Source organism: Symphodus melops (genome assembly GCF_947650265.1).
Source record: "Symphodus melops genome assembly, chromosome: 20".
In the NCBI taxonomy this organism is placed as follows: Eukaryota; Metazoa; Chordata; class Actinopteri; order Labriformes; family Labridae; genus Symphodus; species Symphodus melops.
The window spans coordinates 8,101,742-8,125,609 of record NC_136710.1 but is presented as its reverse complement, the minus strand read 5'-3'; the positions used below and the strand labels follow the sequence as shown (position 1 = coordinate 8,125,609).

General features: G+C 41.6%; 1 protein-coding gene across 16 annotated transcripts in view; it reads left to right on the top strand.

Annotated features, from left to right (window-relative positions):
* The window catches only part of mpdz (multiple PDZ domain crumbs cell polarity complex component), a 43,778-nt gene that overhangs the window by 5,587 nt on the left and 14,323 nt on the right, over positions 1-23,868 (top strand). For 7 of the 16 annotated variants that reach the window (XM_079371485.1, XM_079371491.1, XM_079371476.1 and 4 more), the window contains exons 4-28: positions 2,378-2,539; positions 3,190-3,329; positions 3,560-3,773; positions 4,542-4,664; positions 4,776-4,976; positions 5,498-5,591; positions 6,272-6,360; positions 6,699-6,939; positions 8,471-8,557; positions 8,795-8,874; positions 9,007-9,153; positions 9,431-9,607; positions 10,049-10,237; positions 10,352-10,561; positions 11,490-11,648; positions 11,956-12,108; positions 14,322-14,612; positions 15,753-15,864; positions 16,718-16,916; positions 18,003-18,041; positions 19,461-19,592; positions 19,971-20,051; positions 20,280-20,457; positions 20,677-20,787; positions 23,033-23,125. In XM_079371485.1, the coding sequence (XP_079227611.1) occupies positions 2,378-2,539; positions 3,190-3,329; positions 3,560-3,773; positions 4,542-4,664; positions 4,776-4,976; positions 5,498-5,591; positions 6,272-6,360; positions 6,699-6,939; positions 8,471-8,557; positions 8,795-8,874; positions 9,007-9,153; positions 9,431-9,607; positions 10,049-10,237; positions 10,352-10,561; positions 11,490-11,648; positions 11,956-12,108; positions 14,322-14,612; positions 15,753-15,864; positions 16,718-16,916; positions 18,003-18,041; positions 19,461-19,592; positions 19,971-20,051; positions 20,280-20,457; positions 20,677-20,787; positions 23,033-23,125 (3,702 nt within the window). The remainder of the gene's footprint in view (positions 1-2,377; positions 2,540-3,189; positions 3,330-3,559; positions 3,774-4,541; positions 4,665-4,775; positions 4,977-5,497; positions 5,592-6,271; positions 6,361-6,698; positions 6,940-8,470; positions 8,558-8,794; positions 8,875-9,006; positions 9,154-9,430; positions 9,608-10,048; positions 10,238-10,351; positions 10,562-11,489; positions 11,649-11,955; positions 12,109-14,321; positions 14,613-15,752; positions 15,865-16,717; positions 16,917-18,002; positions 18,042-19,460; positions 19,593-19,970; positions 20,052-20,279; positions 20,458-20,676; positions 20,788-23,032; positions 23,126-23,868) is intronic. The other 9 variants (XM_079371478.1, XM_079371477.1, XM_079371480.1 and 6 more) reach the window with 6 other exon arrangements.

Sequence of the window (23,868 nt, the reverse complement as noted above, 5' to 3'; positions counted from 1 at the left end):
TAAGTGTGGTCGAGGAAGCCTTTAGGAGAGACCCAGAGCACGTTTGAAAAAAACGAAAAGCGATCACAGCGGTTTTAGTAGTTTTAGTTGCGAAGGGGCGTCGAGGCGTTTTATAAAATGACGCACTGTACAATGAAAGGAGTTCGCGGTTGTGTAATTATTATTATTTTTTTCTTTTTCACAATGGCATTCTGATTCAGTGAAGGGTTTGGATGAGGGCTCAAAATTTGAATTTCAAAATTTCAAAGGTTATTTATGAGCAAATGTTCCATCTCAGAGTCTCGTCTCTGAACCGCAGTGGAGCACAAAGATGGATTTTTTTTTTGCACTAAAAAGGCCCGTGCCCTTGGGAAGGTGCCCATTTCATTAGACTAATTCAGCATATTGAAGTGCCCATAACTGGTTTGGCTGAACTATTGAATGCATGATTGCAAAGAAAGTAAGACTGTGGAGCTCTGAACAGCTGGTAGGGAGACGAGAAAACAACTGCAGTGACCAGTCATGGTTTCGATGAACATATGGGAGAGTTAGCATATCTCAGGAGAACAGAACAACTCCTCACCTCGGTAAGGTTGGGATATGTTCTGTACTCGTCGACCAAAGATCGCTCCCGCCTTTATCGCTGCTGTTTCCCTCGTGGCCCCCACTGATTCCGTTTTTTTTTTTTTTTTTACCTTGCGTTGAGACACTGACCCTCTCTCCCACTTCCACTCTCCCCATCCTCACTAATGTTTCAGCCGTGGCAGAAATTTGCTGTCAGGGTTCAAGCCAGTGTATCACACGGCAACATGAACAGAGATAGTCGGTGCAAAGTCAGGGTCTCCTTTTCAGGCTGATTCTCTCCGTAGAGAATTGAACATTCGAGTGGAAGGAAAGAGCTCTTAAGTCACAGCGGAGAGGGGCCAACGGAGAGCGTTTGAGAAATAGAGACGAAAATATGTGAGCTATGCAGAGGGGAGGCAGGGATGCTGGAGCTTTTTTACCCCTGGTGGAATTTAGATTATAAAAGCCCTGCTGGCGTTTATGTGGAGTGGAGAATTTAGCCGATTTCATAAGAGCTACATTCCTAAGTGTGTGTGCAGATATACGTGTGTTTGTTTCACAAAGACATACGTATCAAGAAAGCACTTTCCTTCAGATCTTAAAATGGATTGAAGGATGTTGAACAGGATAACTCAAGAGCTGAAACAAGTCTTTATTATGTTTTCATGGAGGGAGTGCACTCCCCCTTCAACACGACCAAATTAGAGAGAGCCAGACACATGAACACAGACGCACACTGTCCGTCAGTCTGGCTCTACTCGTTAGGCCCTTGCACAGGCTGTGTCGCTATGGCGACAAGGCCCCCCACTCCTCCAATGAGAAACAATCCCGCGGTGTGAAGTGGGGCAGAAACAATTTCTTAAATGTGCAAGAACCAAACTGGAACTTTAATCCTCTTAGCCAGGCCCCAGCTAACAAAGCTCAAGCATGAGGACAGCAACTTAGCAGCATGCTACGCTAACTCAGCCCCGGCCCATAGGGGTTGTTTTGGGTTTTTTGCAAGCGTGCTGCCCTAATGTGTCCTGTCCAGTGTGGTGTTGTTTCTCAGGATTAATCTGCGACTGTGCTTAAAGGAAGCATTGCTTTACAGCGCGTCGACGCCAAGATTTGAATGTTGTGCGGTCGACTCCTGTATGTGTATCCACACGAGTTCACAAGGGCAGCTTTAGCTTGGCCGCACCATATGCCAAATGGTGTGTTTATGAAATGATAGCAGTGTATAACGTCCGTCCTTTTGAATCCAATTCAGTTGCTCATAAACGTTATGCCCTTTGGCTAATGAAACTGGGGGGGAAAAAACACTGTTTTATGTAGTTGTAGCTTTCATGTCATTCATCTGTCACACAAGTAAAGTCATCGCACTAATTAAAACCCGAGCTTATTAAGGCATCCAGATGGCCAGTGATGCTGTCCCCCCCCCACCACCACCATGATGGAAATATTGTATTTGGAGTCGAGTCATTGTTGGAACATCAGCTAAGAGTCATTATCTGTTGAAGGATTAGGCAGCCATGGATCCAGCTAATCGTGCTGGGATAACCAACGCTCTGGCATCCCAGTGGCTTCAGACAACCACACTTTACTGTAATGCTGTCTAAAATTAAATTTGCGATATTTAAACGGCAGCGCAAGAAATTGATCATGTTTTTTCTTCCAACTTTTAATTGTATTCTGTTGGATTAAAGCCAGCGATTGATGCCTTCTGTAGAGGCCTTTTTCTGCAGTAAAAAGCTGTTCCTAAACAGATATTTAGTAAAAGCGTTAAACATGGGCAGTTTTCAACATCACTCTCTACATCTTTATCGTTTTTTTTTTTTTTTTTTTTTTTTTACAGGGGACTGTGCCGCTCTCACGTGGGAGTGACCTTGGGGATCACGTCATTGCGGTCAAGCCAAATGGCGCCCATGTGTCCTGCTCAGATACTCCAGCTGCCGCATACATCAACGGCCAGACAGCATGCGAGGAGTTTGACCGCATTATTCAAACCATGGCACAGGTACGGACATCTGGCAAATCCATGCGTCTGCGCTGTCTCTCTTTGTTTCCCTGCCTCACACTAGGGGGGCGCTGTTTGTAAAAAAATATTTTTTTTTGAATGATATTCCCGTGATGTTCGCTGATGGCGGTCCGACACTTAAAGGCAGGGTTGGTCATTTTTGTATGTCTGGAAAAAAAAATCTCAATCCTGCCTTTTTAAAAACGTGGCAACCTCAAGGGCGTTTTTAAAAAGTTTGACCTGATGTGAGAAGTTGCACTTTGTAGGAAATATTATAGATAAATGTTAACAAACTGATTTTCAAAAAAAACTCATTTTCATTAGTTGTTGCTGTAAATTGTGTTTAATAAAATCTGTTTGAATAGAGAAAATCAAAATCAGTCAAAGTTGGTGTCAGTACTCTCTTAAGGTGGGAAAGTATTGTTGATCCTGCTCATGTGACCATTTCTTTCATTGTTTAAACAATTAAAAAAAAGAAGTCAATGTTCCTTTTTTCCACTTTTGCATCGTAGGTGAGAAGAGCTCCGTCCTATGAGTTCTTTTCTCTGAAGGAGCTCGACGTAGACGTCGAACGGCTCCCTGAAGCGTTGACGCTTTAGTGAATCAGTGTAAAGCAAAATATTTATGCACTGCTCGTGTGTTTGTCCCAGGGTCGCTATGTTCAACATGTGGACCTGGAGAAGCCCGTGTCAGGGGGTCTGGGCTTCAGCGTGGTGGGACTTAAGAGCGAGAATCGTGGAGAACTTGGGATCTTTATCCAGGAAATTCAACCAGGAAGTGTGGCACACTGGTACGTCCTCCTTCAGCATTGTTCAAAGAACAGAGAGAGAGAGCTCCAGACTGATTCCACTGAATCATGAAAAGTCTGCGTTCCACGAAGTATCCATCATTTGCCTGTTATGTTGAAAAAGGAAAAAAAACTCCTTCGTCTTTGAATGCCCTCATCACGCAGTTCTTAGAGTTCTCTGAAACCATTTATAACTCCGAGTCACTCTTTCATCCTGCTTCTTTCCCTTACAGTGACGGGAAGCTCAAAGAAGCTGACCAGATTTTAGCCATCAACGGCCAGCCGCTGGACCAAACAGTGACCCACCAGCAGGCTATCTGCATCCTGCAGAGCGCTTCAGAGAGGGTGCAGCTCGCCGTGGCGAGAGGACCCATTCCTCAGCTGGCCAGCCCCGCTGTGTCTCGCACGCCTTCTGCCGCTAGCACCCTCTCTGCTAACTCCAGCGCGGTACAGACACTGCACAGTCTTACACTTTTATTTCATGATTGTGCACTTGTAAACGATTTGAGGTTCAAGGCTTAGTTATGTCTGTGGGGACAGAAGGTAGAAGGAACAAACTCTAAAAAGAGGAGGAGACGTCCCACTCTACATGTATCACACATGTACTTCAATCAGACACACAGATAAAGACACAAGTAACCATGGACACATCACAGAAAAGAAGACACTGTGAACACAAGTAGATATTGGAGAAGGGGTAGTAATAAATAAGTTTATACTTCTTACTATTCCTTTTCGGACATGTTAAACTTTTTAAATGTTTTGCTGGTTAAGTGTTTTTTTTAAATTTCATATCAAAAAAATTAAATAAATATATTATTTTTTTAAACAAAATGAAATAAAAATATGTATGCTTTTTTATTTTATAACAATATATACATGTATACATATAATTCTTTATTTTTTTTTATTATTATAATTTTATTTTATTTTTTCATTCGTTATTATTTTGTTATATGTGAAGATATATATATATATATATAAAAACAATAAATTAAACATAAAACAATAAATTAAAAAAATAAAATATTTCTTTAAACAAAACAAAAAAAAGTTTGCAAAAACTGCTGCTGTGTTAATGTTATCTTACTTTCATTTGAATGTCGCTGTTTAATAACGATATAAGAAAGGCTATCAGGTTTATGGCTGCATCATTTAACGAAAGAGTTGAAAATAAGTCATTGATCATCTTCATTGTTTCTTCCCTTCCACCAGTGGCAGCACGTGGAGACAATAGAGCTGGTTAATGACGGCACTGGCCTCGGCTTCGGTATTGTGGGAGGAAAAACAACGGGGGTTATTGTCAAAACCATCCTTCCTGGAGGGATCGCAGATCAGGTGATGACTCTTTAGTTGACTGTAAGCCAGCGTAGAATTCGTCTGTGTTTTTGTTTGTTCAGTACTGTCACATTATGCTACACATATGAAGTCATGTTTTATCGACCTCAGGATGGCCGCCTGCGTAGCGGTGACCACATCCTGAGAATCGGAGAAACAGACCTGTACGGGATGGGCAGCGAACAGGTGGCTCAGGTCCTCAGGCAGTGTGGCAACAGGGTGAAGCTGGTGGTCACCAGGGGTCCTGTGGACGAGGCGCCTTCTGTCTCTGCTGTCATGCCCGTCGTGCTCCCCACTGTCACTGAACAACAGGTGAAACAACACGACGTCACTTAAACAACCCAAAACAGGGAAGCAAATTCTCTGCAAAGAAAAAAAAAAAAAGCATGTCAAAATGATAATTGATTACGGACACACACAGAGTCATCGACCGAGATGAAAACATTTCACACCTCAAGTTCAGCTTTTTCATCTTCAGCTTTATTCTGTCTGATACTCGACAGTATGAATCAATGAAAATAAAGAGGGCTGAAGCCTGCATCGCTTGTGACTCACACTTTGGAGAGCAGGTATTGCTTTCCTGTCTCAGTAACAGCGATTTCATGGCTATTTTCAACACTCAGCTCTATTTAAGTATGAATGAATTTCAGTGACTCACTCTCCAAATGACAAAAATATTCTTTCCACTGCACACTGTGAGTGGATGGCTTACAGGTTCAAAGGGCTTTTTATCAAAGTTGAAAAGTTTGTTTTGTTGACGGAGGAATCAGCATTTACTTTAGTGTGTTATCAGTTTGTGTTGCTCTCATCTAATTTATTCAATCTTTTCACAGGATGAGGAAGCTGAAGCGTTTGATGTGAGCCTGACTAAGAACACACAGGGACTGGGGATAACTATCGCTGGATATGTTGGAGATAAAAATTCAGGTCAGAAACTTCCGAATATATATATATAAATATTTTTTAAAACATTTCAATTTTGTGTTGAATTCTTTTTTTTTCTTTGTATATTCAAACTGAACTGATGTGTTTTCCAACCTACAATCATTAGAACAGCTGTGTAATAAAAATAATTAAAAAAAAGAACTTTGCATGTTGTGGAAAACCAGTAAGATCTCCCAGATCTCTTAGCTTATTGCACTCTGGTAACTTCGTTCCACACAAAAACCCAGAAAAAAAGCTCACGCTACCTTTCTGTCATGAAATCATAAAGTTCATGTTGGACTTTTAGACGACGACGGTTCATGTTTCAACCACAGTCATGGTGTCCAAGAAACAAAACCTCATCATGTATTGTTTTGCTTTATTTTCTTCCTTGTCCACCAATAAAAACTTGCAATCAACTACAGCGGGACAACAGCCACCTTCATATGTAACTTATTTTATTCATTGAAGAACAAAATAACAAAACACTAAATTGCGAGGGGGAAAAAAAAAAAGGTTCACATTCTATTTTTTCCACAAGGTTAGCATATGTACATTAGCTTACAAATGCTCACATCGTGAAACATCTGATGCTGTCCTCCTTTGGTCCTCTGAAATGTCCTTTGATGATTGTGTTTGTCACCTCTTGAATATGTTTTTTTTTTTTTTTTTTGACTCTTCAGAGCCCTCTGGTATTTTTGTAAAGAGCATAACAAAAGACAGTGCAGTGGATCAAGATGGGCGTGTTCATGTCGGAGACCAGATTATAGCTGTGAGTAGCCCAAATATGACATTAGCATGAATCACTAGTGTGTCTGTGGTCAGCATCAGGGAAGGTTTGATAATGTCTATTTAAATCATTAAGTCTACGTAGGGCAGTCCTTCCACACCGAGTATTGCACAACTTAAAAGATTAAGTCAAAGTGTTTTTTGTTTTTTTCTTGCATCATTGGAAACATTAGTCAATGTTGTGTTGTTTGTCTTTGTTCCTGTGTATTTATATGTCTGCTTTAAATGATAATGAGCTTCTGCCAAATAACAATGAAGACCTAATCCAGCGTTTTCCTGGCCCGTTTCACCCCTGCACTTCCAAATGATCGCCCCCTGCAGGTCGACGGTGTTAACATCCAGGGATACACCAATCAGCAGGCAGTGGAAGTGCTCAGACACACGGGCCAGACAGTCCATCTAAAGTTGATCCGCCGGGGCTTCAAGCCTGAGGAGATCCCCCCCGCTGTTACCCCCGTCGCCACCGTCCTGACCCCATGCACCACCACCGTCCCCGTCCCCACCACCTCCGTCACGACGGAGCTGGAGCTGGACAGCAATAAAGCCGAGGAGGCTGTTCAAGGTAGGGAGGAGAGAGAGAGTGAGAAGAATTTAATGAAGGAGTACAAAATCACAGTTTGCGTCTAGTCATCATGTCAAAAAAAGTGTTTTTTTGATGTGTAAATTAATTCACGACAGGGTTTTTTTAGTTTGCAGTGATAAACGACAACTACGGTAATTGAAGTTTCATTCCAATCAACAAAAGCAAAATCCAACAGAACTTTCTGCAGCTTTCAGTTTGTTGAGCTATTTTCAAATACAGCAACATTCATGTCAACATCCTGAATTATTGGGGATGATGGATATGCCATTTTGTAAATATGATGTGTTCAGTTGTTTTAGTTTTCCCCTCTTAGACAGCTCCTCAAAAGCAGCAATCTGGTACAGCGACGTTATCGTCCATCTTTGTCTTCATCATGGACGACGACACCGGTGTCTCAAGTTAACATAAATGTAACCATTTTGTTGTCGAGTGTCGCCTTTCTCACCCAACTATTTCAGTGCATTGAACAGAATAATGCACAACAGAAAATTGTTAACTTAAAAGACGAACAAAGTCAAAATCTGTTTTTTTTAACAAATATTTTGGGAACATTTATATTAGTTTACTTTTTAAATGTCCAGCAGTCCAAAAGAAAGAATCCAACGCTTCTCACATGGCATCCTTGCAACAAAGAAAAATAACATCTTGAGTTTCCTCTCAGGTCTTCATGATATATTTAATTTTCTTAAATTTACTGTATATATTTTGCATATTTGTGTTGAAGATAACGCCCAAAAACATGCAGTATAATAGCATTTATTACTTATAAAGAACCAAAAAAAGGCCAAACTATTATTAAAACTATGACATGAGCACGCTCTTTTGAAACGAGCGCAGAGTAAAGAGTCATTTCTTTTCACCGTGGTGTTTTTACCTTTGGCGTTCTCTTGGGATAAAAAGTAAAGTTTTGCGAGCTGCTAGAATATATTTAATTTAACTAAGCGGTTAGATCACAGGTTCGGATGAATGTGCATGTTGAAAGAGATTTAACTACCAGTGAAATTGTCAGCATTAAGTTTGTTTACTTCTTTTTCACTAAACAGGCCAGTTAGTGTTCATTTTATGTGGCCATTTAAAAGCTGCTGATGTACAGACTGCGGCTTGCTGACGGCGTGCGTCCTAATTTCATGGGTGACCAGTTCTGAGCCCTGTGGAACTCCAAAGACATAAAGTACCAGGATCATTAAACATAAGTCCTTGAGTGATTATGGAGTCTTGCATGTCCTCTTCTGACCAAATGGGAAAAATGAGAGAAGTTTCTCTGCGAAGGTCAAGGTCTTGATGAAAGAGCTATAAATGTGAAACTATTTAAAACAAATATTGACACTTTTTTTTTTTTATTAAATAAAAGGACATTTTTAAGGTGAACTCAGCAGTCATCTATATTTCCATTTGTACGAGTGCTGATATTGGAGAACAGATGTGTCCTGCACTGTCACTGTGTCTGTGCTGCTGCCTGCTTCTGAAGGCTCACTGTCCATTGTGTGTGTTTTTTTTGTTTTTTTTACAGTCGCCACAGATGAAAAGGCGCTCCACACAAAGAGTGACGGATCGGATGTCAGCCAGGCCACAGATCAGTTAACAGAAGACAAACATGGTAGGAGGCTGGATCTCTCCTTTAAGTACACATCTGACAGATAAGGGGTTAATGTTGACAGGACCACACACACACTGGGAGGAAATACTAAGATGGGTGCTGTCGGGTGCTGCACTCGTTCAAAGTGGTCGGACTTCATTATCGCTTTGGAAGTAGTTCTATGTTTATGTAGCATTGCTTGCTGGGAATAGTTTGATTTTGCACATTCAAGCATGTATTTTGTATTGTGATTCAAAGGGATGAATTTAACATCTATTGAAGAGGAGGAACTCATGACCAAATGGCAAGAAGTTCTGGGTCCAAGTAATGAAGTCGTAGTAAGTGAATTTCTTTCTCTCATTCATCGAATTAAACGAACCAGAAGTATTTGTCTCGTCACTTGCTTTTCAGTAATGAACAGCTCATGAGTGCTCGATGTAAAGACTAACCTGAGTGTGTTTGAATGGCAGGTGGCTCAGGTGGAGAAATACAGTGAGAGCAGTGGCCTGGGCATCAGTCTTGAAGCGAGCAGCGGGCACCATTACATCCGCTCTGTTCTACCCGAGGGTCCCGTTGGCCGCTGTGGCAAGCTCTTCAGTGGAGATGAACTGCTCGAGGTGTGTAAGCACAATATTTGAAAGAAAAAAAAAAAAAATTAAAAACGTCTACTACGAAACGCAGTTCAAGCTTTAATAGACGTGAACATCGTTTGGTTGAAGTGGATTCAATAAGCCACTCGTTTTCGCTGAAGCAAAACAAGTTTGGTGAAACAAATAACTTTCATTTTTCCCCCTCACATAACGGATGAAACAAAAGACGCACATGAAGCTGCTCTACCGAGGTTTGTTTGTTTTTCTCAATGAACTAAAGGGTTCTGTGTGTTTATTGTCACAGGTCAATGGTATATCCCTGATTGGTGAGACCCACAAGGAAGTGGTCAGAATCTTGAAGGAGCTTCCCCTCTGTGTGTTAATGACCTGCTGTAGGCCCGCCCCTCACCTGCAGACTGACATGGAAGCTGTCCAACCAGAGTCAGAGGACAGCGCCACAACCACAACACCAGCACTGAAGGTACTGTACTTCCATGAGCACGATACATTTTCAAAATAATAATACATTTTTACACATAGAAATGTAGAGACATGAGTTAAAAAGAATTTCAATCAACCATGTTATACTTATTATATTTCTTCTAATTACCAGCTATAATGACTTAAAACGTGTGAGCAGGGAGAGGCTGAACTCTAGTGGGGCATCCGCAGCAGCAACATTTGCTCTAGATGTAAAAGCACATCAGTCCCTTTGTGAAGAGTATTTTCATCTCTCAGGCTTCATCTGTGATAATGCACTGAAGCTAGAGTATGGCAAAAGGTATTTCCCTTTTATCTCCTGCCAGAAAGCTGAGCTAGAGACACAACTGGAGGCAAACAGCCGATGGGGTTGGGAGTGAAGCTGAGGGAGGCATGCTGTTATAGTTACTCAGAGATTTTGGGCTTTTTTCCCCCCCCTCAGCAGAAACAAATAGACCTGAGCAGCGTTGTGGTTGTTGAAGACTCAGAAGGGAACACAGCAGCAGTGACACGAGTCGAAGTCAAAGAAGAGGCAACAGGATCTCCTTTGGCGATGTGGGAGCTGGAGGTCCAGAATATAGAGCTCGAAAAAGGAGAAACAGGACTGGGATTTAGCATTCTCGACTACCAGGTGGGACATTTTCCTGGAACATTGGTTTCATTAAAAAAAAAAAAAATGGACCTGTATGTATGAGGAACATCGTCTGAAAAAAACCCAAACTTTTCTGGTCTCTCCCTGCTACAGGACCCGCTGGACCCCACTAAGACGGTGATCGTGATTCGCTCTCTGGTTCCGAACGGCGTGGCCGAGCACGACGGCAGACTTCTGCCGGGCGACAGGCTCATGTACGTCAACAGCACGGACCTGGAGAACGCCAGCCTGGAGGATGCCGTGCAGGCCTTGAAGGGGGCCAAGCTCGGCCCGGTCCAGATAGGAGTCGCCAAACCACTTCCTGTAAGAACCAGAATTACTATCCTTACTTTCCCCCCCTCTTGCTTGGAATAAATCCTGAAACAAAATGTAAAATGTGATTGGGTGGGGATTTATTTATTATTTTTCCTGTTATCTGCACGTCATGGGTTTTTCACTGCATGTACAAGTGGCTGTGAATCAGGTCGTCTTTTTTTTTACCACGTGACTCAGTATTCCATCATGAGGTTTCGGCTTACAAGGGGCATGAATTTTTCATGCGGGAAAAAAACTGCGGCTGCACAGTTAAGCTTTCCACACATTGTTCTTTTCTTTTCATGACCAAGTTCAGATTATTCTTCCAAGAGCGCAGAATCTCGGTTCAATTCCTACACAAACAGGCACCCGACTAAATATCCACTCCATCTAATGTTCATCGCTCTGGGAACCTGCAGAAATTCTTGCATTCTTTCAGCTTAAGAGCTGCATTTCTCTGGTATTGAATCGGAGACCTCTGGGCTGCGCAGGTTAGCTGTACGACAGAGCTGTTTGGAAGAAAGCTCTCTGTGGAGCTTCCACACGCCTTCCCCTCTGGTGCATGGAACGTGCTTCTACCGGGGTATTTTTGTTGTATTGCCTTTCCTAAGATTCGAGTCAGACAAGAGTAATCCTCCCAATATGCACTTCTTTCTCTTTCTTAGAGCGGTCTGGGCTGCACGCTGCACTCAACTCTGAAGAGTTCATGTGAAATGTTGAGCGTCTTCTCAGCTTGAACGCAGATCAACACTTAACTCTTTGCATAGTCTGTGAACGTCTCTCTTAACTCCTCATCCTCTTTTTCTCTTTTTTTTCCATTTCATACTAACATTTGTAGCTGCTTTATATCTGGAGCGCAAAACAACAACAACAAAAAAAAGCAAAAATAAAATAACAAATAGCCGGAGACACTGAAAGAATCTCTCCACTCTCCTAGGATTTAGGATATTCCCACTCTCCACACCCATATGGTGAGCAGGAGATAACCTCTTCATCATCCACCATCCATTCATATGCCTTCAACAGTGTCAGGGTTCAAGAAGGAGAGGAAGGAGGACTGGCTGAGGGCGTCGTTTACCGAGCAGAGCCTGCATTGGTTAGTTAGCTTTTGGGAACAAAAAAGAATATAGAAATACACACACACAAGAATCAAAAACATGAAACATGGGAAATAAACAGTAATTAGCATGTCATGTATGAAATGTACCAGGAGAGGTGAGCTTGCTTTTTCTTTTTATTTGAACAGTAAGCTGTATTATGTGCCATTACTAAGGGCTACATTAGCTAAAAAAAAGTTTAGCATGATTGAAGGTAAATATCATTTTGCAAATGTTAGCTCTCTGTGATTGGCTAGTTCAAATGGAGCAGCGTGTGTCTTCATCTTCTTCCGTCCCTCCTCACAGATTGACACAGGCGAAGGCGACCTGTCGGATGACAAGGCGTTCGACCGCGCTCACTCGAGCGTCATGGACGACACTTTCCAGGCGTCCATGATCGCTCTCCACGGCAGCACCTGCAGCGCCGACCTGCACTTCCTGCACTCGTCTACACCCAAGGTGAACAACCCTTTCTCTCCCCGGCCCCGCCCCCCTCCGTGCAGTAACAACCGAAACCGAAAAGCACATCCTGAATGTTTCCCTCGTTTTAATAGACAGTCCCAACAACAGTAACTGCCCTTTCATGTCGAAAAGGTTGTCATTATGTTTTGTTTGTGTTGTAATTGAAAGCTTAAATGTCATGAGAAATGGTCGCTCCATTTTGTTTGGGCAGTCATAACAAGACTTGATTTTGTTGTTCTCTGACTTTTGCAGCTGCTTTTGTTGCTCTGAGTGCCCGAGAGCAGCTCCCCAAATGGATATGAAATGATAAGAAAACACACCAAAAAAAACAGCGAGCGGCCACAAACTAATCTTTCCTAAGTGTATCTGCGTGTGCTTCCAGTTCTCCCAAAGGTCACAGCCGACCTTATTTGTCAGCTCTTTCCTCGAAAAATTTAAACTAAAACAATGCATCCTGGAGGGACACGCATGGCACACGGCATTTTTTTTTTCTTTTTTCAAAGGCTTTTTTAAATGACTCGGGGATTTCATCGCAAACAGATTTCAAATGTTTGTATGAGGTCAGACAGCTCAGTCTTCTTGTCATGATGAATCGTTTTTCCTCCCTTAAGCTCCGGGGAGAAACTGCAGATAAATCTCAGCCTTACTTCAGTGACAGTAAATGGTGGCTCAGCTTTTCAGACTGGCAGACTGTATCTAAGATGATATGTGTTTTGAAGGGATATGGATGGTTTTTGTTCCTGTCTGGTCCATAACTGTTTGTGGGACAACAGTCTAAAGGTCAGCGGGGAGTTAAGGATCAAATAAGCTCGGCGAGCCCACAAAGTCGGCCTCCGACGTTACCGTCGATGAAACACCGACAGCTTCTGTTTGCTCGTGATCACATTGATAGATTGCTGTTTTTCGCTTCTTTGCCTTTTTTTTGGGGGGGGGGGGGGGGTGCTCGTTTGGCTTTGAACAGAGTTATTCATGTGCGCACACACGAGTTTATTCTCTTCAAGGCCGAAGAAGAAAAAAAAAGTTCCTTTCAGATATTTTCTGAGCTGCTCCTGCCTTATCTTCGTATTTAAAAAAAAAAAAAGGACTGTGCCCTTTAAAAAAGAAAAAAGATTAGATCAACCAGTCCAAAGATATCGTTCTGTGAAGCGACCAAAAGTTTCACTCTGCAAAGTTTGACCAGTGGGTGATATTTGAACATGAATATTTGGATTGTTTCCAATGGTGCGGTTTGAAAACTGAACATTTTACTGATCTGATATCTTCCAAACTACTCGTTTTCAAACTACTTTTTACCCACGATAAATGTTATGTGCACTTTTCAAAGGGTGTGAATAGAACTCTAGCCCCACAGATACAAACGTTTTGAGCTTATAAACCCCCCCAGAGATAAACACAAACTATTCCGATTTGTTTTATCGATACCTTTAACCTTGACGCCTGTTGCGCATTCAAATCGCTTCCGCTCCAAATGCAGCCAAAATAGCGTCCATATTCCTCCACTGCCGGTTGATGCACTTTCAATACATACCTAGGAACCTTTTGCAAGCATTAGTTTGTCATAGGACCAGTCGGAGACGGAACAACATTCATTTGATGTGCTCTTTTTATGGAATATGCCTCCTTTCAAATAAACATTCTCAACTTAATTCAGCATCTACTTGAAAGTAGAAACACAAAGAAAAACGTTTTAATACTTGGAAACAAATTCAGGCGTCAAAGGGTTAAATGTCATTCCTTTTTTAATAATTGATGTCGTATAGATCTCTGTAAATAATACTCACACTTTTAAATGGAGCAGCCCATGTATGTCATCACCTCATTTGAATCAAACATTCACATTTCGTCGTGTTTGGATGTTGACGCCCACCTGAACTTGCACATTTTACATTTTTGCCAAACATTTGCACTTTTTTTTTTTTCCCCAAACACAAGGGCTGCATTAGCTGTTTGTCGAGATTACCGCTCAGTGTGTTTCTAATGATGTTTTAAATGGAGTTCAAGTAAAAAAAAAAAAAATCCATTTTGTGCTCTACGAGTGCGAGATCCCCAGTAATTCGGCTGCTCTCTATTGGCCACTGATGGCTTTTCTATGGCTCATTACAAAAAGGGTAGGACGGCGATTGAGCGAGATGAATCCCCCCCTGTTGGACAATTGTCTCTCTAGCAGAGTGGAACGTTCGCTCAGCTTGCTGTGCTTTGTTTTACCCCAGCTGACAGCTCGTCTCGACTTGTCGGAGGAGCATCCTGGCTTGGCGGCGGCGTCCGGCTTGGAGGACGACACTCAGGCGTTCTCTCCAGAGAAGTCAGCCCCTTTCTCCCCTCCTCCCAATCTGAGAGGTCACGCCTCTGATCTGACCGCCATGCTGAGCGGCAACCATCAGTACCAAGCGCAGCATGTGAGCAAAGAGGACGACGTTGAGAGCTTGAACTCGTACAGCACGTTTGCTAACGTCTCCGCGGAGCTGCCTGCGACTTTTGGAGAAATAAAGATTTTGATGAAGGTAAAAATAAGTGTATTGCGAGCTGTAGATGTTTGGGGTGACTTAAAAACAGAGCGAGCAATCATTATTCAGTTCAAACGACGGATGATAACTGGTGATTGGCATGCAGGGGGAAAAAATCCCATCTTTGAAAAGGTTAAAGAGATAAACTGAAAAATTATCCTCTTTGAAAAAACTCTTTTTCAAGGTAACTTCCACCCTCTCCTCTTTCAGAAGTGAACTTCAAATATTATAAAAAACAAAAGGTCAGGCTTTTCTTTTTCCATTAATTAAACATTTGCTGCATCTACCTGTCCTCTAAAGCTGTGAAGATGAGCTGTGAGAGAAACGTCACAAAGACTAAATCGATAAAAATCCCCATACTGATGATTGCAGTCGTTCATGACTTTACATAGAAGTTCATTTATAAATACATTTCTGTCTGATTGTAAACTTTCTTCTACTGTGTGTGTCTCTCTTACTGTTAGCATTTCATGTGCCTTTGCCTGTATAAGTACAGCAGTAGTGATGAAACGTGATGGTCCAAACGACGAGAAAAGCGCTATATAAAAAAATATACATATATATTTGTATAAAACAAAAATCCGCTAAAATACTGACCCTTAAGAGCACGACAAAAAAAACAAGAAAGAGCATTCACCGGTGGAGACGGAGACAACAAACGGAGCAGATTTCACATTCAGTCCTGCGTTATGAGAAACAAGGCATGATGGGCCGTGGAGCTGCCTGCTGTACAATATGAGCGTTTTCCCTCGTCGCTCTCCACGATCGAAAAACTTTGAGACTCTTTTTCACATGGTGTCCCCGTGGTAAGCAGGGTCTCCACACATACAACGCACAGACAGAGGGAGACGTGTGGCGTCTGGTTGTTAATAAGGATCCCCGTATGCTTCAGGAAAGACTTTAAGGTGTGTGTGTGTGTGTGGGCAGATTAAATATGTTAGAGAACAATAAAGTGGAGAATAAACACAGGCCATCGTTTGAGAGGTGAAACGATATAGCAATATTTCATCCACCTATTACCTACAGTAATATTGTATTTTAAACTTCACAAGCAGCAGAAGTTTGGGAAAGGCTGCTCTTAAGTGTCTGTTCATCTTGTTTTCTGCTGAATAACCGTGTGGAATTATCTCCTTCAAGGACGAGGACGTCACTGTGAAAGAATCGACAGAGGACGACGACAAGGAGGCGCTGACCTCAGGGAGCAACTTTGAAAGGACTATCACTGTTGTCAAGGGCAACTCCAGCCTCGGTTTGTGTTAATTTCTTTCCCTTTTTTTTTTTTTTTTTTTTTTTTTTTTTTTTTAATAGGTTATTTCTTCTCCGAATTCACCAAAAGAAGTGTAAATGAGGTTGGCCTTTACGTTTTGTGGCAGATTAGTTATGAATGCCAGATGGGGAGACTGGTAGAAAAGATTTTTGTTGGCTGCTTTCCAGTCTGAAAGGGTAACTTCAGGTTTTTTTGTTTTTTTCTCTTTTTTTGCATTTCAAAACACATCGAGGGAACTGCGACTGACTCAGAGAACACTACCTTCTGAAACACAAAAAAAATGCTTTTTTTCCTGAAAGCCGGCTCAATCCTGCCTTAGTTTTCCTTTTAGTAGTCTTTACGGGTTTCTATTACCGTTTTGTTTATCCAACCTTTTGTTACACTGGATATGTTTCCTCTACAAAATAAAAGACGCTGCAGTTATTTTTAGGATCTTCTCAAAAGGAACCCCTGAGCTCTGAGGTTGAGTTAAAAAAAAGTGTAGGAAATGTTGAGTATAAATATGTTATACCACGCTTTCCAGTGACTGTGAATCGAAACCAAATGGAGGAGTGCTTTTCTAGTTTCAAAGGTAATATGGTGGATAAGGGAAAAAGGCTTCTTTTACTGGATGGAAAATAAGTAATGACACTATAATATACCATTACATTAGGAGAGATTTTGGTTTATTATAGAGTTTAAATGTTTCGTGGTTGCATTGCAGTTTGATCTGTACTTTAGGAGTCATGATTGCTCCCTTTAAAATGTCCAAACTATGAGTTATTTATTCACATCAAATTCCAGGCTGAGTGTGTAACTGTGATTTTTAATTGTTTTTTTAAAATCTACTTTAAAGGGATGACGGTGAGCGCCATGAAGGACGGTCTGGGAATGCTGGTTCGCAGCATTATCCACGGCGGCTCAATCAGCCGCGACGGGCGCCTGGGCGTGGGCGATCTCATCCTGGCCATCAACGGGGAACCTACAGCCAACATGTCCAACGTTCAGGCCAGAGCCATGCTGAGACGGCACTCTCTCATTGGACCGGACCTGGGGTGAGAGACTGCGTAGTGAGAGTTTAGGACAGCAGTGCAGACACGACTGTGCAAACGTGAAAGAAGAGTCACCGCTCTGTACTGATTGATCATGACTTTTAAAGCAGCTTTCATATAAAAGTTATTTTACAAAGTAAAAACTGAAACTTGTGTCTCGAAGTGGACTCCTTCTCTCAGACAGGATCCAAAGAAAGTACTGGAGCTCACAAATCCCTGAAGGCAAATATATTTAGGTGGAAATGACAAACTCAGAGTCCACTGAATTATTTTTGAACATCTAAGGTCCTCCTATGAGAGCACTCACCCACAGGATCACAGGAGTTTCCTCATACTCTGAATTATGTGTTTGGAGCACCAACTTTGACTTGTAGCAACATGAATGAAAAGTAATGCAGAACAAAATTAAGTTTTGATCAAGAAGTCTCTCTTTCTTTTTTTCTTTTCTTTTTTTTTTTTCCATCTGACCCGTAGTAGTTTGAGCGTCTATTGATCATAATTAAAATCGGTTTATTTTCTCTAATGACCTTTTATTCTTCACGATGCTGTGGATCATTTCATTCGAGACCAGTTTGCAGTCGTTCTATAAAATTCAGGAGAAAAAAGTCTCGGCAAACTTTGACTTATTAAGTCTGAAGTCTTTTTACTGAACTTTGGTCACACTGCTGTTTCCATGCTTTTGACATTGTTCTCAGCTAATGATAAATGAACAGTGCTGCTGAGTTATACATCTTTTTCTTCATTAGAATAACTCCAAACACAAGCAAGGGTGCCAAACACTGATTTTAAACCATTTATTTTTCAACACGTTTTTTTCATGATGCCCATCTTTAGTTTGTTTTGGGTGATTTTTCTTTTTCTTTTTTTTTCAAATTGAAACATCACTAACCCTTGACAGTCTTTTCAAAAACACCTTGAATCACTGCAAGACTGATTGACTCACCTGCTCCAGTCATATGTTGCACAGATGGAGTTTATATTCTCCATCCCCCGGTGGTTGTGGTGTTTTCACGCGGTCTGCATGCTGAACTAAACGTGGCAGTTGTGTTAGCTTCTCGGTGCTTAAAAGCAAAACTCTTCACGTTCTAGATCTTGTGCCACCGAGGACGATCTGTGCCCATTTTATGTGTGAGTATGACTAACTTCCACGCAGGTGGCGTTTTTTTCTCTTTTTGCAAAGAAGCCGCCGTCTTGATTGTTTTTCTCCATCTGTTGTTGAGCTTCATCACTGTCAGTCGAAGAGTTTTATCCAGACACTGAAATAGAAAGTGAGTTTATTTAAGTCAGGAGGAAATGCTGTTATAGAACATTTTCTTTTGGAACTCTTACTGGTGAAGAAGCTAAAGTTGATATTCTTGGTTTACCGGTTCATCTTATTGGGATATATCTGACATTAAAAATGTGTATCAATACATGTTAAAACACATTTTCACATATACACTTGTAAAACATATCGAGATCATTTCTGGACGACTGCTCCAGGTGTCAACAAAAGAGCGGAAAAAAGAACAACAACATACGGTAATGCAGCTGGTTAAATTCGTACGCAGAGATCGGTGTGGTCGCGTGGAGACAAGTCTATGCACCGTGCAGCAGTAACAAGACAGAAACGTCACCTCCTATTGGCTGGAGGTGAATTCTTCCTGCCGACGAAATATGTGAGGAGTGTTTCAGCACCATTAGTCAAATCAGTATCTGGATAAATCTTGATAGACCGCATCACTTACTGACTAAACTTCTTTGCTATCATCTCTGTCACTAACCTGTTCACTTGTTATCTTCATTGTTTTGTTTTGAACCATTAGTAACTCACTGTATTAGTATTATTTAAAGCGTCTCCATGTCTCTCACAGCATGACGTCCACTCCTCCATTCCATGACTGGACTTTTAATTTTCCCTCTCTGTTTGCACGTCATCACCTTCCTAAAACCAAATCAAGAACTCTGTTTCACTGGAATGTGTCATCCCCCCCCCCCCCCCCCATCAGAAACAACCTCTCCCTCTGACACGATTGGATATCAGACCTTTGAGTGGGTGTCACTCCTCAACAGGTATTAGAGAAACCTGTTCATGATGTAATGATCAGTGCCCCCCGTCAGATTTGTCACGCTGTAGATATTTCACGATGGCTCACGTCTCCTTTGACAGTCAGATGTCAAATGAATTGCGCCGCACCGTCCTTTGCACTGCTGATATGGAGGATTTATTTGAGAGACAGTTGGTTCAGCTTTACTGAAGTCTCTTGTGATCATATATCATACGCAGGAGAAGACGGACATTTGATCAGAAAAAAACCAAAACAGATTTAATGGAAAAAAACAAGTTTCATGAAAGCGGGGGTAGTTTGATAGCTTTCAAATCCATTTGCACTTGAATGCAGTTCTCCATTTGTGCTGAATTACAATAGGAGTTCATAATGAGTGGGTAAAGGATGTCAAATGTATTGTTTTTAAGAGGTGTTTGATTCATTTGTGTGTGTGTGTGTGTGTGTGTGTGTGTGTGTGTGTGTGTGTTATTGTGCGTGGGTTGGGGCTGCTGGGGTTCAGCATCACATATGTTCCAGCAGAGTACCTGGAGGAATACAAGGCCGGCCTGGAGCAGACTGCAGACGAGGTCTTCACCGAAACCGCCTCAATCCCAGACTCAGATCCAGCTCCAGTCTCAGCTCCATCTCAAAAGTATGTCCTCAGAGACGAGAGGAAACAAACCAACCGGTTTGTTCTGTGCATTCAGTGTGTCGCGTGACAAACGTGCGTAATGTATGGACCTCCTTGAAAAGCACTGGGTCATCATGCAGTGTTTAGGTGCATGTGTGCTAGCAAGCAGGATTCTTCTTCCTTGCCACCCTTTTTATGCTTTTAACGCCACCAACTGGCAAACAGTGGTACGTCATTAAACGCAGTAAACAAGAACGTGCTCGTAGCTTTAAAGTGTACCCATCATGTTCTCAGACCTGATTGTTATTTTATCTTGTGCGTAGAGCTTTAAGGAACCTTAACACTTATGTGAAAAGTAAATGTTTGAATTAAATCAGACTATTCCCTCACACTGTGTAGAGATATCCCTAACCTCCCTGAAAGAGAAGATGGTGAAGGAGAGGAGAGCGCCTCTTACAACAACTGGAATCAACCCAGGAAGTGAGCACATAACTATTTATGCTGAATATCTCATTTTGTGACGTTCACCTGAAATGCATGATTACAAATACACAAGCATAAACTACTGAAACAACATGTTACTTTGGAAGCTGTGGATGTCTGAGATAAGATTCTGTTAACATCAAAGAATTCACTGTCTTAACAGTACCAAGCTCTGAAGTGAAACATGTTCAAAATTGAGTTCTCTGGTTGTTGTACCTTCCTCAGAGTTGAGCTCTTCCGCAAACCCGGCAAGTCCTTGGGTATCAGCATCGTTGGAGGCCGAGGGATGGGCAGCCGGCTCAGTAACGGAGAGGTCATGAGGGGCATTTTTATCAAGCACATTCTGGAGGACAGTCCAGCTGGACAGAATGGGACCCTGAAGACCGGAGACAGGATTGTAGAGGTAAAGGAGGAAGCCACAGAACCAATCCACTTTTTAATGATTGAGCACTTGACTGAAATCACACAACAACTTTGGATTTTTCACTTCAGCCGCTGTTTTTCCATGTTCATTTAAGACAAGGTCATTTTCGGCAAACCAACCAGCCCTGAACAAAAACCCTATTCTGAATGGAAATGTGTGGATACCGGACAGACTTCTTTTCCCTGCTGTCTCCTTCAGGTGGATGGCGTGGACCTAAGAGATGCAAGTCACGAGGAGGCGGTGGAGGCCATACGCAGGGCAGGCAACCCGGTCTCCTTCTTGGTCCAGAGCATTATCCACAGGCCGAGGGTATGTCTGTATTTTAACACCAATTACTGCCAACTACTGTGTAATCAAAATGTTCAAAATGTCTTCATTCTGAAGTTTCTTTGTCATGCATAACAAAGGTCGACACCAGCCATTTGGGCACTTTCAAACTAAAATTAATGTTCAAAATAAATTCCCTGCTGTATCTGGTTTGCTTTTAAATGATAAAAGCAGTCCTTCTGAAATCTTTTGTTAAAGCAGCAACAAACCCTGCGTGGCATTTTTAAAATATATTAGCAAGTTGAAACCTCTAAGTACCACATTCATTGAAAATCACAACGATTCACAACATCGTCCGCTGTTCCAAACAGCCCTCGGGCTTTTTAAAGCGTGACTAAGTGGTTTCCTGCTGGGGCTGTATCTGGCTTTGTTCCAGTATCAGATCTCTCACAGTCACCTTTTTTTTTTTTTTTTTTTTGTGCATCCTGAAATATTCCCTCATGCTTTCCTTAACATTCTGGTTACTCATCTTTTAGCTTGTGGAAACTCATAATGTTATAATAAGGCACATGGAGCAAGGCGAGAATTCATGGGCTGCCAAAAAAGAATTATACTAAACTGTGGTGGCGAAATATGCAAACTCATTACTATTATCATGTTGTTTTCTGCCATTGTGAGTAATTCTGAGGGCGCCATTATGCTTTTAAATCCCACTACATGCCACACTCTTTGGCAGCAAACAGCAGACTTAACTAAATCAGCAGCTAACTGCTAAAAACTGTATGTAGCATTTGTTAGCTTAACGTAGCTGTCAGATAACTTCCTGAGGCGTTGATTAAGGACAATAAAAGAGCTACAAGCAGAGAATGTGACAAAAATACTTGCTCCTAATCTGCTGTTAGCTGATAGCAAATTGTTTAAATGTCACTTGAACATTTCCTATTTCCTGTCTCAAATCTGCTAGTAGGCTACTAGCTTTACATTTAGCATCTAGATTTGAGTTCCTCCTCTTCATCTCATTTGAAGCAGACAAAATAAAATTTCAAAAACATTCCTCCCTTCAAAAAAAAAAGTTAGTATCTGATGTTCCCCAAGGTGCACTTTTTTTTTCATCTTCTATGTCATGAGCCGCTCAAATCTGCAATCTGTGTCCCTCCACGCTGCTTCCTCAGCCTGAGTCAATATATAGTCCAGCTCCGTCACCTGCTGTAAAGAAACACACTGCTGCGTTCACATGCATGCCACATGCCACACGTCAGGTAATCTGTCCTTCTTTGTCTCTCATTTCTGTTGCAGCCGCTATCCATCACGGCTAATCTTTGTCGCCTCACCTTTAGTGCCTCCTTTCTCTTTTAGACGCTCACTCTCTCTTCTTAACTGCATCCTTTACTTCGACACGCACGTCATGTGAAGACCGAGGAGAATTGGAGTTGCCTTCTAGGAGAGAAAAAAAAAAAGCTGTTTTTATTCTAAACTGGTGACTTTTTATTCCATTTTAAGACGTTTTTAATCACACAGGGCGAAATCAATTTTTTCTCACAGTAGTAATAGTAGTAAACCTTTTGTGCCAAAGGTGTGTTATTTAGATATACAACACATATTCAGACTTAAGTACTTACACATTTTAATACTGAGGGTTACATAAAATGTCTTCGCATCACAGAAAACCGGATAAGAAAATAGTTCGAGCAGATGTGGGGGAAAAAAGGTGTGAAATTATTGAAAGATTCAAACTGTTTCCCGTGGATTCTAAGGTCATTGTCTTGAGCTGAGACTCAATTGAAATGTATGACAAAAGAGTGAGTAGCTTGATAAATAGGATTTTGATTGGACTGTAGCGCTAAGTGCTTTAGGCAGGTCAGTTATGCGGTTTTCAAACGCAGCCCACCTAGAGAGTATGATAACATATCCTCGCTGTCTCCCTTTTAAGTCTCCAAACCCTCTCTTGTAAGCAGTGAATAATCTCCAGTTAGCCCGGAGGAGTCTTTGAGACATTTTGTTAAAGCGTTTCAGAGAGAGAGCCTTTGCTCTGATTTTTTTTTTTTTTTTTTTTTTTTTTATGTGAAGGGAAAACGGCTGTCCAAAAGGAAGCGGCTCGCTTTAATGGCTTCTCATTTAAATAAAACCTGAGGTGCCACTGTCCTCCACACACACTTTCTTCTTTTTATTTTTTCTCTTTTTTTCTCCCAGATGGTCTCTGATTCAATTTTCGTCTGATCGTCTCAGCCATCATTTTAAATATGTGTCATGTTGTCAGCTTGTTGCTCCTCTTGTGTGTTGCTTTTAGAAGCCGCCCCTGCCCTTTCTGAAGCTTAATAGCCAGTGTGGATCGAGCCTTCGCTGCACTAATCAAACCCTCTTAGCTCCTGCACTCCCCCAGGTTAGAAAGCTACTCCATGTCTGTGTCTGCCTTCTTTGTGTGTCTTTCGCTTGAGCTGTACTTCTTTTTGTTAAAATGTGTCAACTTTGAACTTTAAAGGGGACGTATAATGAAAAAATCACTTTTACAGTGTTTTTGAACATTTATTTGGCTAACTTCAGTGTCAATCGACTCACAAAATGTGAAATAAATCCATCCAGTGCTTTGTTTGTGGTCTGCTCAAGTCTTATCACGCAGAGAAAAATACTCCGTTTCAAGTTTCTGATGTCATAAGTTGGATTCTGGTAAGAAAATAGCCTCCCCTCCTCTGGTATCTCCACCCATGGAATCCACCTCCAGCCTAGAGCAACACTTTTGTGCAGGTCTGCCATTTTTATTCTCATTACAGAGTAGTGATGTCTACAGGGAAAACTCAGGGGGGTCCCATTGCATTTAAAGAGACACACACACCAAAACGGAGCGTTCTGAGAGAGCTGGTTTCTACAGGGTCACAAACCTCCTCTGCTGCTTGATTCATTTTATATTTTGATCACAGCACAGATGTTTCATTTAGAGGGGACTGTTTGAAAAGCTGAAAAAAAGGATCCCCTTTAAAGTTCTTCACATTGACGCCTTCTGTCCCTTTGTTGCCCCAAACAGGAAGTCAAATAATAGCACAGGCTTTGACTTTAACTGTGTTTTATTTTGCTCCTTTCTCCAGCTTTGACAACCCAGTTTCTGCCAATTATCCCTTAAACACTGCC